This window comes from Haliotis rufescens, unplaced genomic scaffold (assembly GCF_023055435.1).
Source record: "Haliotis rufescens isolate VD_foot unplaced genomic scaffold, xgHalRufe1.0.p SCAF_5, whole genome shotgun sequence".
Lineage (NCBI taxonomy): Eukaryota > Metazoa > Mollusca > Gastropoda > Lepetellida > Haliotidae > Haliotis > Haliotis rufescens.
In genome coordinates this window covers 23711956-23728817 of record NW_025964223.1, presented here as the reverse complement: position 1 = coordinate 23728817, position 16862 = coordinate 23711956, and the positions used below count along the sequence as shown (strand labels likewise).

General features: G+C 38.6%; 1 protein-coding gene across 1 annotated transcript; it reads left to right on the top strand.

Moving 5' to 3' along the window:
• Positions 1-2791: 2791 nt before the first annotated feature.
• LOC124113009 (beta-1,4-N-acetylgalactosaminyltransferase bre-4-like) lies at positions 2792-13605 on the top strand. The gene is made up of 8 exons (XM_046473235.2): positions 2792-2932; positions 4465-4787; positions 5445-5677; positions 6833-7020; positions 7843-7965; positions 9327-9431; positions 13219-13347; positions 13470-13605. The coding sequence occupies exons 2-8, from the start codon at positions 4505-4507 to the stop codon at positions 13501-13503; spliced, it is 1095 nt and encodes a 364-aa protein (XP_046329191.2). The 5' UTR covers positions 2792-2932; positions 4465-4504; the 3' UTR covers positions 13504-13605.
• Positions 13606-16862: the final 3257 nt, after the last annotated feature.

The window sequence follows — 16862 nt, the reverse complement described above, 5'->3', positions numbered from 1 at the left end:
TCTGATTGCTAAAAAAACTTTCCAAATACGTTCAGATGGGTCTTTCCCAATGTGTGGGCGATTCTGTGAACAAACAAGGCTGCACATCATTTGGCACTATTTGATAAATGGGGCAGTTCATTCAAAGACATCTTAAACATTGAATTAGTCTAAAACATCGATTATTTAAGAATGACATTATATGATAAAACGATTATTTACCTTCGTATGATAAATCTCTTATATCAGGAATGAACGAAATGTAGCATGCTCGATAAAACATATTACATATTTTATTCATAATTGATATGTGCTAGTTGTGACACGGAAACACTCAGCTATTAATCGCCATGTATCTTCATAATATGTCCCTTATATAATTGCAACTTTTAGCCATGACTTTAACCTGTATAATAGGTCGGTGGCCTATTAACGGAATAAACACAACCACATTACAGCAAATATCGCAATGTAATATATTGTTTATACTTTGGTTTATAAATGGAATTTTACCAAAATGCAAGATTATGTATATTTCACGGCTGACTCCCGCCCCCACCCACCAGCTAGCCAGCACCTCAACCTTCGCAAAGTGCGCATGTCCCATGATCTATCAGCCGAAATGTGGAACTTACTTACAAGTCTATTATAACAAATGTTAGCTCAACTGCGCTTAAGTTTGTACAATTTCGGAAAAAAACGATATATTTGATCTCGATCAGCTTTTTCTTTGATGAAAGCAGCAATATTCTACGCCATTCTGTTGAACTTATTACAGACCATGAGGTACGAGTGATTTCGGAAAATATGTCACGAGCGAAATTAATGTTTTTAGTTCCGAGCTTTTCACGAGTGATATATTTTCCGTAATCACTTGTACCGAGTGGGTTATTCTATTTATTACCCATAATCATATTAAAGACGTTTCAAGGGAATTAAACTGTCGCCGATCAAGAATCAGCTGTTTTGTACCAATCCGCGTGTGAAAAAACACTGTCAACTCACTCCAATCGCATTACTCACTTTACGTGTTGTTACGCGTGATAAATATAGTTATGTTGAAAAACTAAAAGATCACATTATTGCAGTTATATTTCAGTCTCATTCACACAGCGTACACTATTTAGCATTGATAAAGAAGACAAGTTTCCAAAAAGGTTCATCAGGTTTTTTTAAATCAAGGCTTGTTTTGACAAGATCTCGTCACTGACAGACAGCCGCCGTCGTGCATCGGCAGAGACGTGCATTTCACATTGAGAAGAGGAAACACGGAAGACATGTCAATTTTTTATGTGTCATTTGAAAAATATCCCAAAACCTATAACAACAACATAGACGGAATGTACAGAAGTCTTGTCTGTTAGAGATAAGTTACGAAAAGTAGATACATTTTGAATAGTAGGATTGCTGTCAGAGCGTCGGAATGAATGACCCGACTTGACCCAGATATGAGACAGCCAAAACCCGGAATGACAAGAGAACCGGCGTTACAGTTTAATCCAGACAACAAGTTTAATGAGCATCGTGTGTGATTTGAGACATGTGTGACTGATTTGAAACATGTGCATGTGGGATTTTAGGAAGACTTGTCAAACACGCTTGTGGAGTGAACAAAGCCGAGTAGATGACGGGAGTTAGTCTATGTTTTGATGTCGAATAGCTGTTGATAGACGAACACGGTATCTGGAGACTAGGTGAAAAGGTGTCCGCATTCACGAAGTTCATTTAGTTCAATATCGGACACATGATCAGCTCACTGGGGTAAGTTTTCTTTTCCTTGTAATTAAATTATTTTTGTTTTGATTTCTAAACCTCTCCGAGTTCAGCAAAGTGTTGGCAGTCATGTCGCTAAGGTAGCAATCTATGCTACCCTTGATCTCCTTCAAAGTAGACATTTCGAATTCTGAAAACGTTTACATTCACACAGTATATAAAAGTGTCACAACGTTCTTATTTCTTCACACAATATTACAAAATTATACAAAATAATGGATTTTTATGTTGTCTTTCAGAAAGTCTAAAAGTTGTTGCAAAATGAGTTTCTTTTTATTCTTATGCCATCGTTGAAAGTGTGAGCTATTTTTCGTCTTTTTCTTACCTGTATAAATGTGTGAAGTAAGCCAACCAGGCCCCCTCTTTGAATACGAACTGTATACATATACATGAATATACCAACCTGAATGTTCGCACAAGTGTTTCCTGGTGCGCTGCATATTCCCACGTAATACTTTACTGTCGCGTTCATTAGTGTGAGTTAAAATCACAGTGCCTGGTGTCCGATTTGATGCTGGTATTCTGAAGACTATATCCCTTGGGCACGTCACATATTTATGATCGTGGGTTCGAATTCCGGTTCGCCCCGATTATGTTTAAAGGTTTCCAGCAGAATACCTATGACCTGGGTTTCAACAAAGGGGTAAACGTGCGAGAACTGCATCACTTCCCTTTCTCCCTCATTCGGCTGACACGCCGTGATATAATTGAATTACTGTTCAAAGAGGCCTTTAATCCAACTCACTTATTGAAGTGTACGCGGAAAAACTCTGTCGTCTTTTTTTTTTCTTAGCACTGGAAATAAACACTCACCAGTTTTGAACATTGTCGATATTTTGTGGTTGATGTAAATGTATGGTAATATTTGATACACATTTTCAATTAAATCAGCCATTGTATCTCATATTTCCTTGCTTTTAATACCGTAGATGCAGAATTGTAAAGTCATTGATCTAGTATTAATTAATCTAACCAAGCGACTGTAATTCTATCGGGTATGAAGTCATATTGCTGTACGCTGCACTTGTGTAGTGGATAGTCAGGGCAAACGGTGTCGGGATACCTTGATGTAGAGCCAGAGTGTCCAACAAAGTGTGAATACATCGTAAATAGAATGACCCTTATGTCATTTTAAATTATCACCAAACCCGATGTTAACCATTTACAGTAGGAGTGAACGGTAAGTAATTATTTAAAAACTGGCCGAATTATTTTCGTATGATTGTGTTGTTATTTTTATCAAATATTTGTTTGTATCCTTATCCTGATCAGTAAGGGTCATGCGTTGAAGCATGCACCCAGAGACCAATAACTTCCGAAGATCAGGGTTCAAAGGTCAATACAATATGTGATTTTCGTGCAAACAGTATGCTTGCAACCTCGACCTGGTGGATGTCAAATGCTAAAAATGCTGTTCAATACAGAATCATTTCAAAGCCATGCCATCTTTTTCAAAACAGAAATCTCATAAATTACAGAAAGAACAAACAACATGAACTGGTTCTATGCTTTTACACGTATGCCCTATCATGTTCAAAAATATTAATTGATGTGTTATGTTCTCTGTCAAGGGCATTTTTGTCTTTCACACAAGGCACTAAGTTCTGTTTTCGCCATTTGGTGCCGTTTTGCTGAGGTGTCAAAAATCCTTTTTACACAGCTGCGTTAAACAAGCCAAGCCAACAAGTATGGTATGTATGTCTGATTTACCTGATTTACACATACGTTTTAGAACATATGGTGTTATTAATTTCATAAAACCTACGACTTTAAAGGCATTAGAGCACTGGACATCTATATGACATACGTCCCATACTTGTTTGCTTAGCTTGATCCCGATCCATTTAGTATTGATATAATATATGACACAAGATGGATTACATGGATTGAAGCAGGTATGGATTTGTTCCTCCATATTAGCTTATGTGTGACATAGTCCGAGTTTTAATTCAAAATGTTATTCATTTTTAGCACATTAATGTGCTTGCACATCCTTTACACCAAAGACCATTCAACCAGGCAGTCAATTACTGTACAACTGTTGCGGTATAAAGATAATTAATGTTGTATTACCTTTGTCAAATCGTGCCTAAATCTATACAGTATCACCTAATATATAAAATCTTTCACACTTTGTAACCATGATCCAGGCTTTACTACTAAGTGTGTATAACGCTTTAATGACCCATTTACTACACCCCTTCCAGTATGATTTTCTATATTTCAAAAGCAATTACAATTATCTTTAGCTGTAATGAACATAATAATAAAATTAAAAGTATTATTTAAAAAAAACAACAAGAATACAACTACATGCTTCTGAGGTTAGAGTAAGTTTCTCAGAGGAACAAAATGAATGCTTCTGGTATGAAACACTGGTGTGCCTGGTCAAGAATACTGTGGCATTGATGAAATATTTCTGATTTTGTCATATGACATATTACGAGCAAGCAGTCAGTCTCTCTCTGTTATTAATACAGCTAAAAACTGTGCCCGCTAAAAGCTGGTGCTTATGAATGCTCATCAAATAGAGATGCTACCAGGTGTTCACAAAAGGGTGGCACAAATGTGAAAATGAAAACAAACTAAGACAGTTATGATTAATTACATTCATTGTAACCCTTTTGTGTAGACAAGAGTCCAGGCTGAAGTTTATTTGAAACAGAAACGTTGTACAAAGTTGGATACGAATAAATGCTTTATTGCTTCCAGACAACTCTGGATTGATATCAACATTCGGGCCTGAAGTATCATGTTCACCATCTTCAGCATCATGATCCCTCACAAGGCTTCACTTCGGATCTGTGTTTGTCTGGCTTTGTTAGTCATTTACTTCGAATGCAAACATTTGGGATTGGCAGTTGGCAGTAATAGTGCACGTAGTGTGTCTACTTATTCTCTTCACTCGAGCAAGTCTTTGCTAAGTCAGTGGAGTAATATTTCGAAAGGTGCATCAAGTATGAAAACGTTGCCAGACTCTTTCAATGGCGATGACACGGTTCCGAATCTGTGTCCTCAGGTGCCACCAAACTTAGGTAAGTGGACACATAGTCAGGGCAAAATAAACTTATCTCTTTCTCACGTTGGTACTGATAACGATGTGTAGCATGGTTGATCATAGAACAGTGGAATATATGATCATGAAATGCGGTCGCAGAGAAGGCAGCATATGTGGCAATAATTTAAGTAGGTTTAGTGATTGAAGAGGCCTCCTCGTGGACAATGATCGCCTTAAACCTAATTTATCGAGGTGAGATGGATTTGTCTCTTTCGAAAGCAATAAACATAATTGTACAATAAACAAATGAATATTGCATAAGTAGAGTTTTGCGAAGCTTTTGCCAATAATGCAGACGTAGAGCGGCAGTGGGACACTAGAAATGCATTTAACACACTGTACACATATGGGGAATCATATGCCACTGCCTGCAATACTGCATAAGTAGTTGTGCAGAGGTGCGTCATGACATGTCCACTGGTCATGCTTCACAGATTCGCCCCGATTATGACCATTGGTTTGTCAGCACCATGTCATTGCTACGGCTTCTTCCAACATTTAGCTTATATACCATATCTGAAATATTGGTCAATAGGACGGTAACTCAATTCATTGACTCCAGTCAGTCTTAATGTTTAACCATTCACCGCCTGCTTTTGGAATCGGGATTGTTTCATGCTTATCTATGTTTCAGTGGGAAATATTACCGCACGTATGGAAGCTCTCCCTTTTGAGGAACTTGAAAGGCGATTTGCAGAACTCAAACCCGGTGGTCGGTTCACACCTCCCGATTGTAAGTCCCGTCACCGAGTGGCCATCATTGTTGCCTATCGCGACCGAGAGTCCCACCTGAAGGTCCTCCTCAACAACCTCCACCCCATGTTGCAACGGCAGCAACTAGACTATGGCATCTACGTTGTGGAACAGGTAAATCTTGTATGTCAAGTCTTTTTAACAGTTGATCCACACTGGGCCTTTGCCTCACACGTTCACAGTGGGTGGAACTGCCGAAATTAGTATAGAAACATGCCTATAACTTTAACATTTGGTTATTGATATTCGCGAATCAAGTAGATGTGTACGGGTTTTTACACGTACATTAATTGTTTGATCAAAGAACATGGTATAAGTTACAGAACAAACAAAGCCACTAATAAGACCAGTATGTTGACTGAGGAGGAAATCTGCCAAAGGCACGCATCAGTACTATCATCTTCTGGGCTTCATTCTAAAACCTAAAGACATGTCCATACCACTTTTGTATGAGATTCCAAAGCTCCTTACGTACAAAGAGATATATATTGATGGTTCCAGTAAATACATCAATAAATCCCTGTCTCAAAGATCAACAATAGTTCGTAATACAATAAGGAAAGGCCTTTGTTTATAGTCTGAGAAAGTATTTCAGACAAGTAAAATTAATAGCGTGTGGTTTCTCGAAGGCTTAAAATATTTGCTTGAATATTTGCAATCTCAGAAACGAACCAAGAACCTAGAGATTTCTTTTCAGATAAGACATTTAGGCAAGAAGTAGGCATCCCCATGGGTATCAATTGTGCTCCCCCCTAAAATGCTTCTTTATACAGATGAATCGGAATTTCGGCATTGATTGGCAAAATAATATGACTTTAAGTTAGCCAACCTGAGCTAGAAATGAAGGCTACCAATGAAACCGCCTTCCAAATGTCTACTTTTCCTTTATGTCGGGCCATATGCCAGCAGCTACAGTCTATGGTGTCAAGATTTCATAACTTTCCACAACGATTTTAAAGAGCGTCATAAGACTCTTGCTTAAAATTATTTGATCAGGCTTACAGCACAAGTTTTATGGTAGAAATGTGAACGACATTTTTAAATATGACGAATCAGTGACCAAAAGGATGTCGCGATCACCTGATATCACTACTATTTGATAGTGATTCATAAACACATGCCCATGATATAGTTTGAATCGTACAACGGACTCTGCTTTCAGTAGATATTTCATATGATAATGGAAACGAAGGGTTTTGTCGCTTTTATTTAAGAGAAATAAAACATTTTGATTGATGGTGTTTCAAATTGTGGACATACGTATTACAGGCTTTGCCGGGCATTTTCAACAAAGCTATGTTATATAACATAGGCTACACAGAAGCAATGAAGGAATACGACTACCAGTGCTTTTTCTTCCACGATGTGGATCACATCCCAGAGAATGACAAGAACCTGTACACCTGTCCAAAGAACCCACGTCATGTGGCAGTTGCCATTGATAAGCATCAGTATAAGTTAGTATTTTCTTTTATTTACCTCGAGTTTTACTTCTTGTAAAATCGTCAAATAAGTCACATTTGTCGTGATAGCCCAATTGTTCTTCACAAAGATATGAATCTATATAATCTCTCCCTTGTTAACATTATTGCCAATGTTGTCACAATCACACGCCTCCTTATCAGATAATCCCCTTACACACACTATATAGATGGTGTACACAATTATCTGTAGTTGAATTAACATAAGTAGGCCTTTGGTAACGTACATGTAATTCGTTATGTATAAAAGTTTGATCCTAATGCTGTTGATTTAGTTTTACAAGACAGATTGCAGCATCGTAAAATATTGTACTCTGTACAAAAAATGAGACCAATAGGGATGCAATGTATGTTATTCCCACTCCCGTCATGCACACAGTTTAAATGCCAATGGTCATATTCAAGTCTAAAGACATGAAAATTCCACGAAATGTGTAATAAGCGTCATAAAACATTGAGTATTTATTGTTTGAACCATTAACGTGTGATGAATTTGGATTTACGCGTAAAACAACTACCTTTACGCGTTAGGCAACTACGTTTATGCGTTAATTAAACAACTACCTTTGTGCATACAATTACTAGCTTATACGTAAGAGGCAGCTTTGCGTGTAACAAGTGCGTTACGCGTAAACCTACGTGGATTTCCTATTGGAGAACGAATGACAAGTTTTTCAAATTTGGAATTGAGAAGAAAACACTTATCAAGAAAGTGTTCATACGAAGTGAAAAGACCCATAGTTTTAATCTTCATTTAATTCTATTCATCAATGTAACAACCAATTATCTATCACACAGACTTTTCTATCAGGGCGCATTTGGCGGGGTGATCGCACTGACCAAAGAACACATGAACACAGTCAATGGCTTCTCAAATAGATACTATGGCTGGGGTATGGAAGATGATGACATGTTCAGAAGGTAAGAACGTGGTTTGATCTGAATACTTCTCAGACCCTCACTGTTAGCTCATTAGAATAGTCCAATCAGAATCACAGCATGAACTGTAGAACTGCCATCTATTATAGTATGTAATTTCCCCAAAGGTAGTTCTTGGGCTGACACACCTCAATGCATATGATACACCTGAGAGTGTTAGTTTTGTTTGGCGCGGTCATTTATTCCTGAACAAAGTGCAGAAACTGACATTGATTCCTCAGGATTATTAGTCCTGGGACATTGTTACGAAGTACTGTATCTCCGAGAAGACTGGACAAAGGTAGTCTACTACTGCTCCAAGGATACAATGTATTTAGGATTGTGGTTTCTGCATATTTGACACCCGGATAACAGTCTTCATTCCAAGTCGCAGCGAGAAAGGTTGCTAAAGCCTGGTGTCATGGCTCGTTTTCAGTGATCTATTCATATACTTCACCGCTATTCTGTCCCTTACGCCCAATGGATTCTGTTTCGACGGATAATCGAGAATGGTTGATCTCTGCCGTTGACGTATATATTTCGCTCCACTGTCCCTATTTGAAAGACAGTATCGCTGACTGAATGACTGCTAACAAGGCACTAAACATTTACTGCTTTTTTGCCGAAAAGGCGAATGATCAGAATGTCTTGCTTTAATGTAAATCATTTGCGGCACATTCAAGCAAGCTTTCGTAACTTGTTTTTCAAATGCACTTCCTGAACGTGAGTTCAATCGTCGCATAGGCAATATCTCGGCCATACCTACTCACCAAATAAACTCACAGTCTTGTGGAAACCTTCGTTGACCTAGAGCGGATACAGCTAGGATTACAGTTTCAATTATGAGTGGACATTGTGCTCAGCAATTGGTTTGTTTGTTTGTTGTTTAACGCCGCACTCAGTAAAATATTGTAGCTATATGACGTCGGTCTGTAAATAATCGAGTCTTGAGCATCAATCCACGCCATTAGGATACGATGACATGCATCAACCAAGTCAGCGCGTCTGACCACCCGATCCCGTTAGTCGCCTCTTACGACAAGCATAATCGCCTTTTACGGAAAGCATAGATTGCTGAAGAACTATTCTACCCCGGATCTTCAAAGGTCCAGCAATTGGTCTTAGTGAAATGACAGATAGACAAATTGCCACTTTCGGTGCATTTTCTGTTAGCTCTTGGGTAAAACGTTACATTCCCCACCATTATGAAAAAAAGCTATGTAAAACATGTGGATAAATATAACTATTATGATAGGCATTTGTTGCTGTGAAAGGATCGTAAAGGAATGAAGTTACAATCTCATGTCCAGTCGCATTAACCGTCCAGAAAGAACTTATAGTAAACTATGTATTTCTATTTTCAGACTTAAACACAGTGGTTTAAAAATAACTCGAGCATCAAAAAAATTTGCTCGATACAGGACGATAAAACACAGTCGAGACAAAACAAATCCAGTAAACAAGGACAGGTACGTTGTAGCTGAAGGGATAAGCTGTTAGAGTGAGTGAGTGAGTTAAAATGTAACGTCAAATCGGCAGTATTTCCGCCATATCGTGACAGGAACTTAAACATTTTATAATGAATATATTTAGATTGAATGAAAACCTGTCATCGATGGGCAGTATGATAACTAGATTTGCACAGTTTCGATTTTAAAACAAGTTGAGTGAGTGAGTGAGTTGGGTTTAACGCTGCTTTTAACAGTATTCCAGTTTTATCGCGGCGCGTCAGCTTAATGTGGGAGCAAAGCCCGAAGTCTCAGACGTTTATCACTTCGGTGAAACCCACGAGCACGGGTATGGTGCTGCCAAACCTAGAAACATAATCGGGCGAACCGGGATTCGAACCCACAATCATAGGTTTCTGGCGTGCCCAAGGGACGCAACTCTGCACAGCGAATCGCGGCGCCTTAGACGACTGGGCCCCCACTGTTTTTACACTGAAATATTGATCCCTTGTGATGGAAAATCAATACAGTCAAGATGGACAGGCTTGACCGCGAGTCTTTCATTACAAAGGGCAAAAAGCGGAGGATCCTCGCCATTCAATAAATACTCACGTGTATATCTGCTGTGGCCAATACGACATCGTAGCATAATGACCTCTTCAAATCTGGACTAACAACCCAAGTAGGTGTAACCGATAGTTTGCTTTATCATATAATTGGTAGGTTTCTCGGCAGGATAAAGCCAACGGATAAAAACGATATCCGTTGGGGTCATATGCGGATAGAGATGCAAATATCAAAGGTCAAGATGGGACTACTTTTTGTGTTTATTAACAAATATGGCGTCGCCCTTGTCATTCGGCAATCGAGTCAATTAACAATTAACCATCGGGAATCTGGATAAACTACAGAGATAATTGCTATCATAAGTAAAAGAACAGTCTATTATACTTAAAATCAGTGTCTAACTGTGACGTCGCTAAGGCATTTTGTAAGTTTTGGCAACTTTGGAGATATAAATTTCGAAACAATTTCGCCAAGGCTCGCTAAATACAATGTTTATTCCTAATACAGGATATTTACCATCCCCAAACACACTCGCGTGATAACCTCTATTTATTTCATTAACTTATTGATAATTACTTTGGAGTCCCACTTTTTTTGCATTTGATCACGGATGAAAGATCTAATCATGGGTTTATAATCACTGTAAGGGATAAGAAGAATGGGTCACATACTTGCTGAGCGCTGCCTTTGCCTCGGCATCGGCCATTGTGTTACCAATGATTTCAACATGGCTGTGTAACAAACAAAAGACGATGTCATATTGGCCAGTAGCAAGACCATTAAAAACATTTTGTCTGATTTCTTTACTTAATGTCAGGTCTACGCTTGGCCTCACCATTTGCCAATGAGGTGATAACAAAAGTTGGATGCGATCTATTTTGAACGTTAATATTAGAAGTAGAAATTGATTCCTTATTGCAAAATCAACGTAAAGTGGATTAAGTACGCAACCAAGAGCTGGATTTGACTGATTGGAACATAATGTAGTGACGTATTTCAAATTGAAACTACTATGTTCAAGGGACCACTTGTGAATTGTATTAAGGCAGATTTGTAATTGACTTTCAATGGTATGCATATTAAAATCCTCCACGAGAAGTTAAGCATCTACCGAATCACTTAAAACCTTTGAAAGACTATTGACTTTTAGACGAAATAATGGGACAGACAAACTATTGCCTTTAGGATTTCTCAAGATCGAAAAATATTGACACTACATGTTATTTGTTGACAATAAATTTTTTTACAAAAGATTCTAATCGTACTCAGGACTATGAATGATGTCCTGCCTGACTAAAATAGTAGAGCTTCCAGTCACTTTATCACCCGGAAGAGAAAATGAATAAATATGCTTAAATGTTAAGATACGTCTCTTGGAGACAGATTGCTGACGGTTTTATAATCTTGTAGTAATAAAACATGGTCCTGAGACCTCTGCAATTCCACTGAATTAATCATTTGTGTTACTCATGAATGTGGAGTAACAGGGGATCGACTCCTGACTTTCATTTTGGAAGAGTGATCACTTGTATGACCACCAGTGCTCACGTGACGGGATACTTCCGTATCCATATTCTCGAACAATCCATACCTGTTGTAGAGTAGCACAGGATCTTTGAGTGCCTTTGGCACTCAGTCAGTTTTAATTCTTTTTATAATTAGGTCATTCAACAATTGTTATTGCTATAGCTTTTGGGGTTGTTTCTGTTGATGTTGAGGTTGACAGGGATTGATGTTAAAGCTGTAACATGGTTTGTTTCAGGTTGGTTAATTTCAATTTCAGACACGTGCTTTGGCATGTCTCCCACTGTCAATGACATATCTGTCTGACAGAGAACTGATGCTGTTTGAACCGTTTTAATTGTTTTAACTACGGAAGCATAACAATTTCCTGTTGTGTTTGCAGCTGTAACTAAGTTGGCTTGTTTCCGGGCATCGGTATAGCTGATCCTTTGCACACATTTAATCCTTTGTACATAGGACTGAAACTAAAATTCACTGCAGTTCAGTCGAAGATGACATATGGTCACCAGAATCACTTCCTTCACCGACATAGGGGCGCAAACCACGGCAAACGGGTTGCCCAATTTTGTCGACTTTTACGACAAGCAATGGTGTATTGGGGACACATTCTACCCCGGGTCCCCATGGAGTTCTTAGCTTAAATTTGCAAGATCCGGATTCGCAATGACACAAAGCGAAGCTAATATATTTTGCAGAATTTCAGTCAGAAACATTTTTGTCTTAAATTGGAAACAAAAAAACTTGAAAAGGTCTTTAAACATACCCACTTAAGCTGTCCGTATCCCTTTTTTAGACATCAGGAAATCATTTGAATGTTTTCAAAAGGATAAATATGTTTGTGTTAAGTAAAATAAATATCTCTGGTATAAATGATACACTGGTATTGAAAAATAGTGCTTGGATCTTGCTGCTTCTTTCATATAACCAAATATAGAGTACACATACACTGTAGCATCCGTATTTTTAAGGTCAAAGTGACGACCTGCTTCTAAAGAAGCACATGGCGAGAAGCAAAGTCCCTGACACAAAATTAAAGATGAAATGCATCAACATTTGCATGAGGTTATGTGCCACTGTACCCTGATATGTCTGGTACAGTCTCGATGCAATACAGCCTAAATCAACATAACTCAATAACTCACATAATAAGCCGTAAGTTAATTCACGGCATAGTTATATGGAATACACGTGTTAAACAGTTTAACAAAAGAACCAAAGTGCAGAAGGTTAACCCCTTTATCATGAGACATTCACTGTTCTCGTCCTTACCACAAGTATTCTGGGTGAATGTGAAACTTAGGGACACATGCAATTGGACAAATACCAAAGACATCAAATACTAAAATTCACAATAGTTACAATGGATGATAATTTGCCAAGCAAAACGCCGGCGTAAGGATCTATACCGAAAAAGTCACATCATAATAGAATAAAGAAGTTGTCATCCATACTGTTACTTGCCAATTACTTAAAATACTTGTCAAACAGTTCAATTCCTTCTGGTTCGCAACATATGGGAGGTCAAAATATCCACATATTCAAGTACAAATAACGTATATTTTTACTTCACGTACATGTTACGCATAAAGTCGTCGGCTGGCAATTAGAAGTGATCCACCTGATGAAGGAGTAAGCATATACTCCGAAACGTCGTGTTCCTCATATTAAGGAAGTTGACATTTTCTCTCTTTTGTAACGTATACTTGATCCTTTTCAGATTCAAACTCTTACGGCAGGTATCCAAAGATATGGAAACTGATGGATTAAATTCACTCCGCTATGACTTACTGAAAAAGGAGTATAAAAAACTGTACACCTGGGTCTATGCGCAGGTTGGTGAAAAAAGGTGAGTTCGAGGTTTATTCTTTTATCAGTACAGAGTCCTATGTTTTCAAGGTATATGCCGGAAATTGATGAACGGTTGAAAAATGTTGACATTGTCATTACTTCGTTTGCTTTCCCCAACAGATTCCTTCCTCATGAATCGAATGGTCAAGTTTAGTTCACACATGTCCACATCACCTTTTCAAGCAAGTGCTCACCTCCTAAAAAGCAAGACATCACACTGAAAAGGTTATTAAATATAATAAAGCATTCTTACCCAAAAAGTGTCAAGTCTTCATGTTCTACCAACTTTTATATGTAAGCGACAATCTAAATATGACCACTGCAAACATGTAATTTCATTCATATGCCAAGGATAGAGTACTTGGAACGAATTCCAACATGGGGCCCTCATGGAATCTAGTTATGTAGTCATGTGTATATATATATATATGTAGTTTATTAGAAATGTCAAATATTATGTGGATAAATATAGATGATTAACTGACAAAATGAAATAAGTAATAAAATCGTCAGCAATGTTTCCTAACCCAGAACAGTGGATGTAACAGTAATGATACAACCACCTTTCAAGTGACGGTAACAATCACCTGGATCGTTGACAGTCATGCTACCGACACCGGATGTTTGTTTGTTTGTTTGTTGTTAAACGTAGCACTCATATTCAGCTATATATTATAAATAATTCAGTCTAGAGTGATTGACATCAAGAGCATCGATCTACGCAACTGGGAAACGATGACATACATCATTCAAGCCAACGACCATCCGATCCCGTTCGTCCCTTACAAGCTGGGTTGCAGAAGAACACGGATCTCCAGGGGTCCGGTTGAATGGTATCACGTCCAGTTGGGCAAACCACAGGCCACATGTCATGGAACTTTAAAAGTCGCATGCCTTTAACTACCACAATAAGAAAGTTATATGACACAAACGGCACGGTGGCGACGGTGGCTGACGGTTAAAATGCATGGGTCTGCTCAATCAACTAAATGGTCACATTAACCTTTCAATAATCTAGGCCAAATCGTTTCAGAACAAGGTACCATCCTCCAGAAATGTGAAACAAAGAACGTTTGGTGATGTAAACATTTTGAAAAAAGTGTAACTGCACGCTTTGCAGAGCATCTTTCAAGTGGTGACATTGGTCAATTCCTGGTGTGGTGAGCTCAAACTGCATTTGAAGAACCCGCAAACACGTGGAATTATCGATTGTGTCGGTCTGATAATTTGAATCAGACGCCAATCCCAATGATAGACATCATTACGGATTAATATGGGAAATATCAATCGAGACTTTGTTAATTGGCATTTGTTATTTCGCCCTCTTATCACTCTTATATTTGTATAGACAGCCTTCTGGAATATGTCCAATCATCTGTCTCAAACGATCAAAACTGGCACGTGTGTTCCCCGACCGGAAGTGTTTTTTTTTTTATATTGGACGTGCTTTTAACTTTGTTATTAAGGTAGCTAGAGGTAGAGTACTTTCTGTCCCGAAGGCGTATTGCAGAGGGTATATTTTCCCAAACCAATAGTGGTGTACTATACTTGAAGTATTTATAGCTTTGTTATTAAGAAAGTTATAGAAATAGGCTTTTATATTATCAAAGTTCTACTGGACTGGAAATGTGTGTTCTCAAACCGGCAGTGATGTTATCAAAATCGATGTACTTGCATGTATAATATTTGGATTATGGAAGCTAGAGGCATAGGGTCATTTGTTTCAACGTTGTACTGCATTGAGCATGTAGGAAGTCAACTGTCACATTATACATGTTTCAAGAAAGATATTTTTGGGACAGAGAAAGCTTAAGGTGGGAATTGGTGCTGCTCCAGGATTTGTAACTCTTCTAGTTGATATTTATGTTAATTATGTGATTCCAATTCTTTAGTACACCCGTATCCTTCTTCTTTGTTCATAAAGTTTCCAATGACATTTTCACATAGCTGTCCACATGCATAATGAATCTGAACCTGGAAAGGGTTGAAGGAGGACTGCTCTCTGATCCTGAATGAAGTCGATCGTTTTCTTGATTTTTTTCCAATCATTACTTTAACTCTCGATATGATATAGTGGTTTACAATGATAGTGGTCATATGTGTAAGGCATTGAACTGTACCAAGAGCACCGTGACGTATACTCTTAAAAAAACACGCAAAGCCAAATTTCTGTAAGATAGAAAAAATACATTTATACGGGGAACCGTACAAGGTATTGAGCCAAAATGTTGTGGAGAGAAACACTTGGTGATTGTAGTCATCTCAGTTATCGGTATCGGTTATCTCCCCATCGCAGTTGAGGCCATACCCTGTGTTGACGACACCAATGCAGTCGTTGTTGACGATGTTGTCGACTTAATATGACGCGTCGAACAGAACGTCTTTCTCGTACACCTGCTGCTCTTAAACTGTTTCGTACGGCCTGGTCGGAGATTCCGAACAGTCCGTGTATTTGGGATGCGGTTGAGGTGGCTGTGGTCGTACTTTCACGTAGGTGGCGCAGTCCGATGTAGCGATCTTGGGCGGGTAGGGTTTGTCTTGGTCGTCCCGACTTTGGCCGATCACGTGTTGACCAATTCTGTTGAAACCGATCCCATAGTCTTGTGATGGGCGCTACATTGAAAACCCTGGCTACAGCTGATCGGGATTCCCCTGCCTGCAGAGCGGCCTATCACGTTGTTTCTTTGCACTTCTGTTAATCTTGGCATGTTGTTGAACTGTCACTGTTCGATTGACGCAGATGCCAGGCACAGCTCCATGGCCCTTTTGTTAATGCACTGGGTGCGTTTTTCCGAATCATACGTGTCTCCCGACTAATTGATTGCATGTCCTTGTGATCATTTTGATCGGGAAAATTTGTCAATGACAATATAACAATTTAAACCTCTTCATGTTGCACCTCTTGGTCCGCTAATTTTGCTTTTGTACCCCAAAATATCCGTTTTGGCTTTGTATTTTGAAGAGGAAATGTATATTTTAGTGGCATATACATGTAGAAATAAGTACAATGCACATTTTAAGTGGAAATGATTTAGCTCCAGGTGTCCACGACCTGTTTGGTGTCAAGGTGCCTTTGGGTGTTTTAAAACTCAGCAAGAAAACGATGAACTTGACCTCATTTTCAATATCATGACTTCAGTCCCGTAACAGGAACATCATCAATCTTACTTTTACGGTAATTATATTTTTTTGTTTGGTTTGTTGTTTAACGCCGGCGGTCTGTAAATAATTGCGTCTGGGCGAGACAATCCAGTGATTAATATCATGAGCATCGCTCCACGCAATTGCGACCGATGACATGTATCAACCAAGTCAGCGAGCCTGACCACCCGATCCCGTTAGTCGCCTTTTACGACAAGCATAGTCGCCTTTTACGGCAAGCATGGGTTGCTGAAGACATATTCTACCCCGGATTCTTTACGGGTCGGTAATTATACAGGTTTAATTAAGGTAATATGACGTTTGTTCATTTAATTAAGGTAATATGACGTTTCTTCATTCATTGTGGTCCTT

What these genes read in the sequence shown, in the direction of transcription:
- LOC124113009 (XM_046473235.2), top strand. Translation starts at nt 4,505, where the DNA reads ATGTTCACCATCTTCAGCATCATGATCCCTCACAAGGCTTCACTTCGG. An exon ending in TCAGGTGCCACCAAACTTAG is followed by an intron (nt 4,788 to 5,444) that starts GTAAGTGGACAC and finishes TCTATGTTTCAG; the next exon opens with TGGGAAATATTACCGCACGT. An exon ending in GATGATGACATGTTCAGAAG is followed by an intron (nt 7,966 to 9,326) that starts GTAAGAACGTGG and finishes TTCTATTTTCAG; the next exon opens with ACTTAAACACAGTGGTTTAA.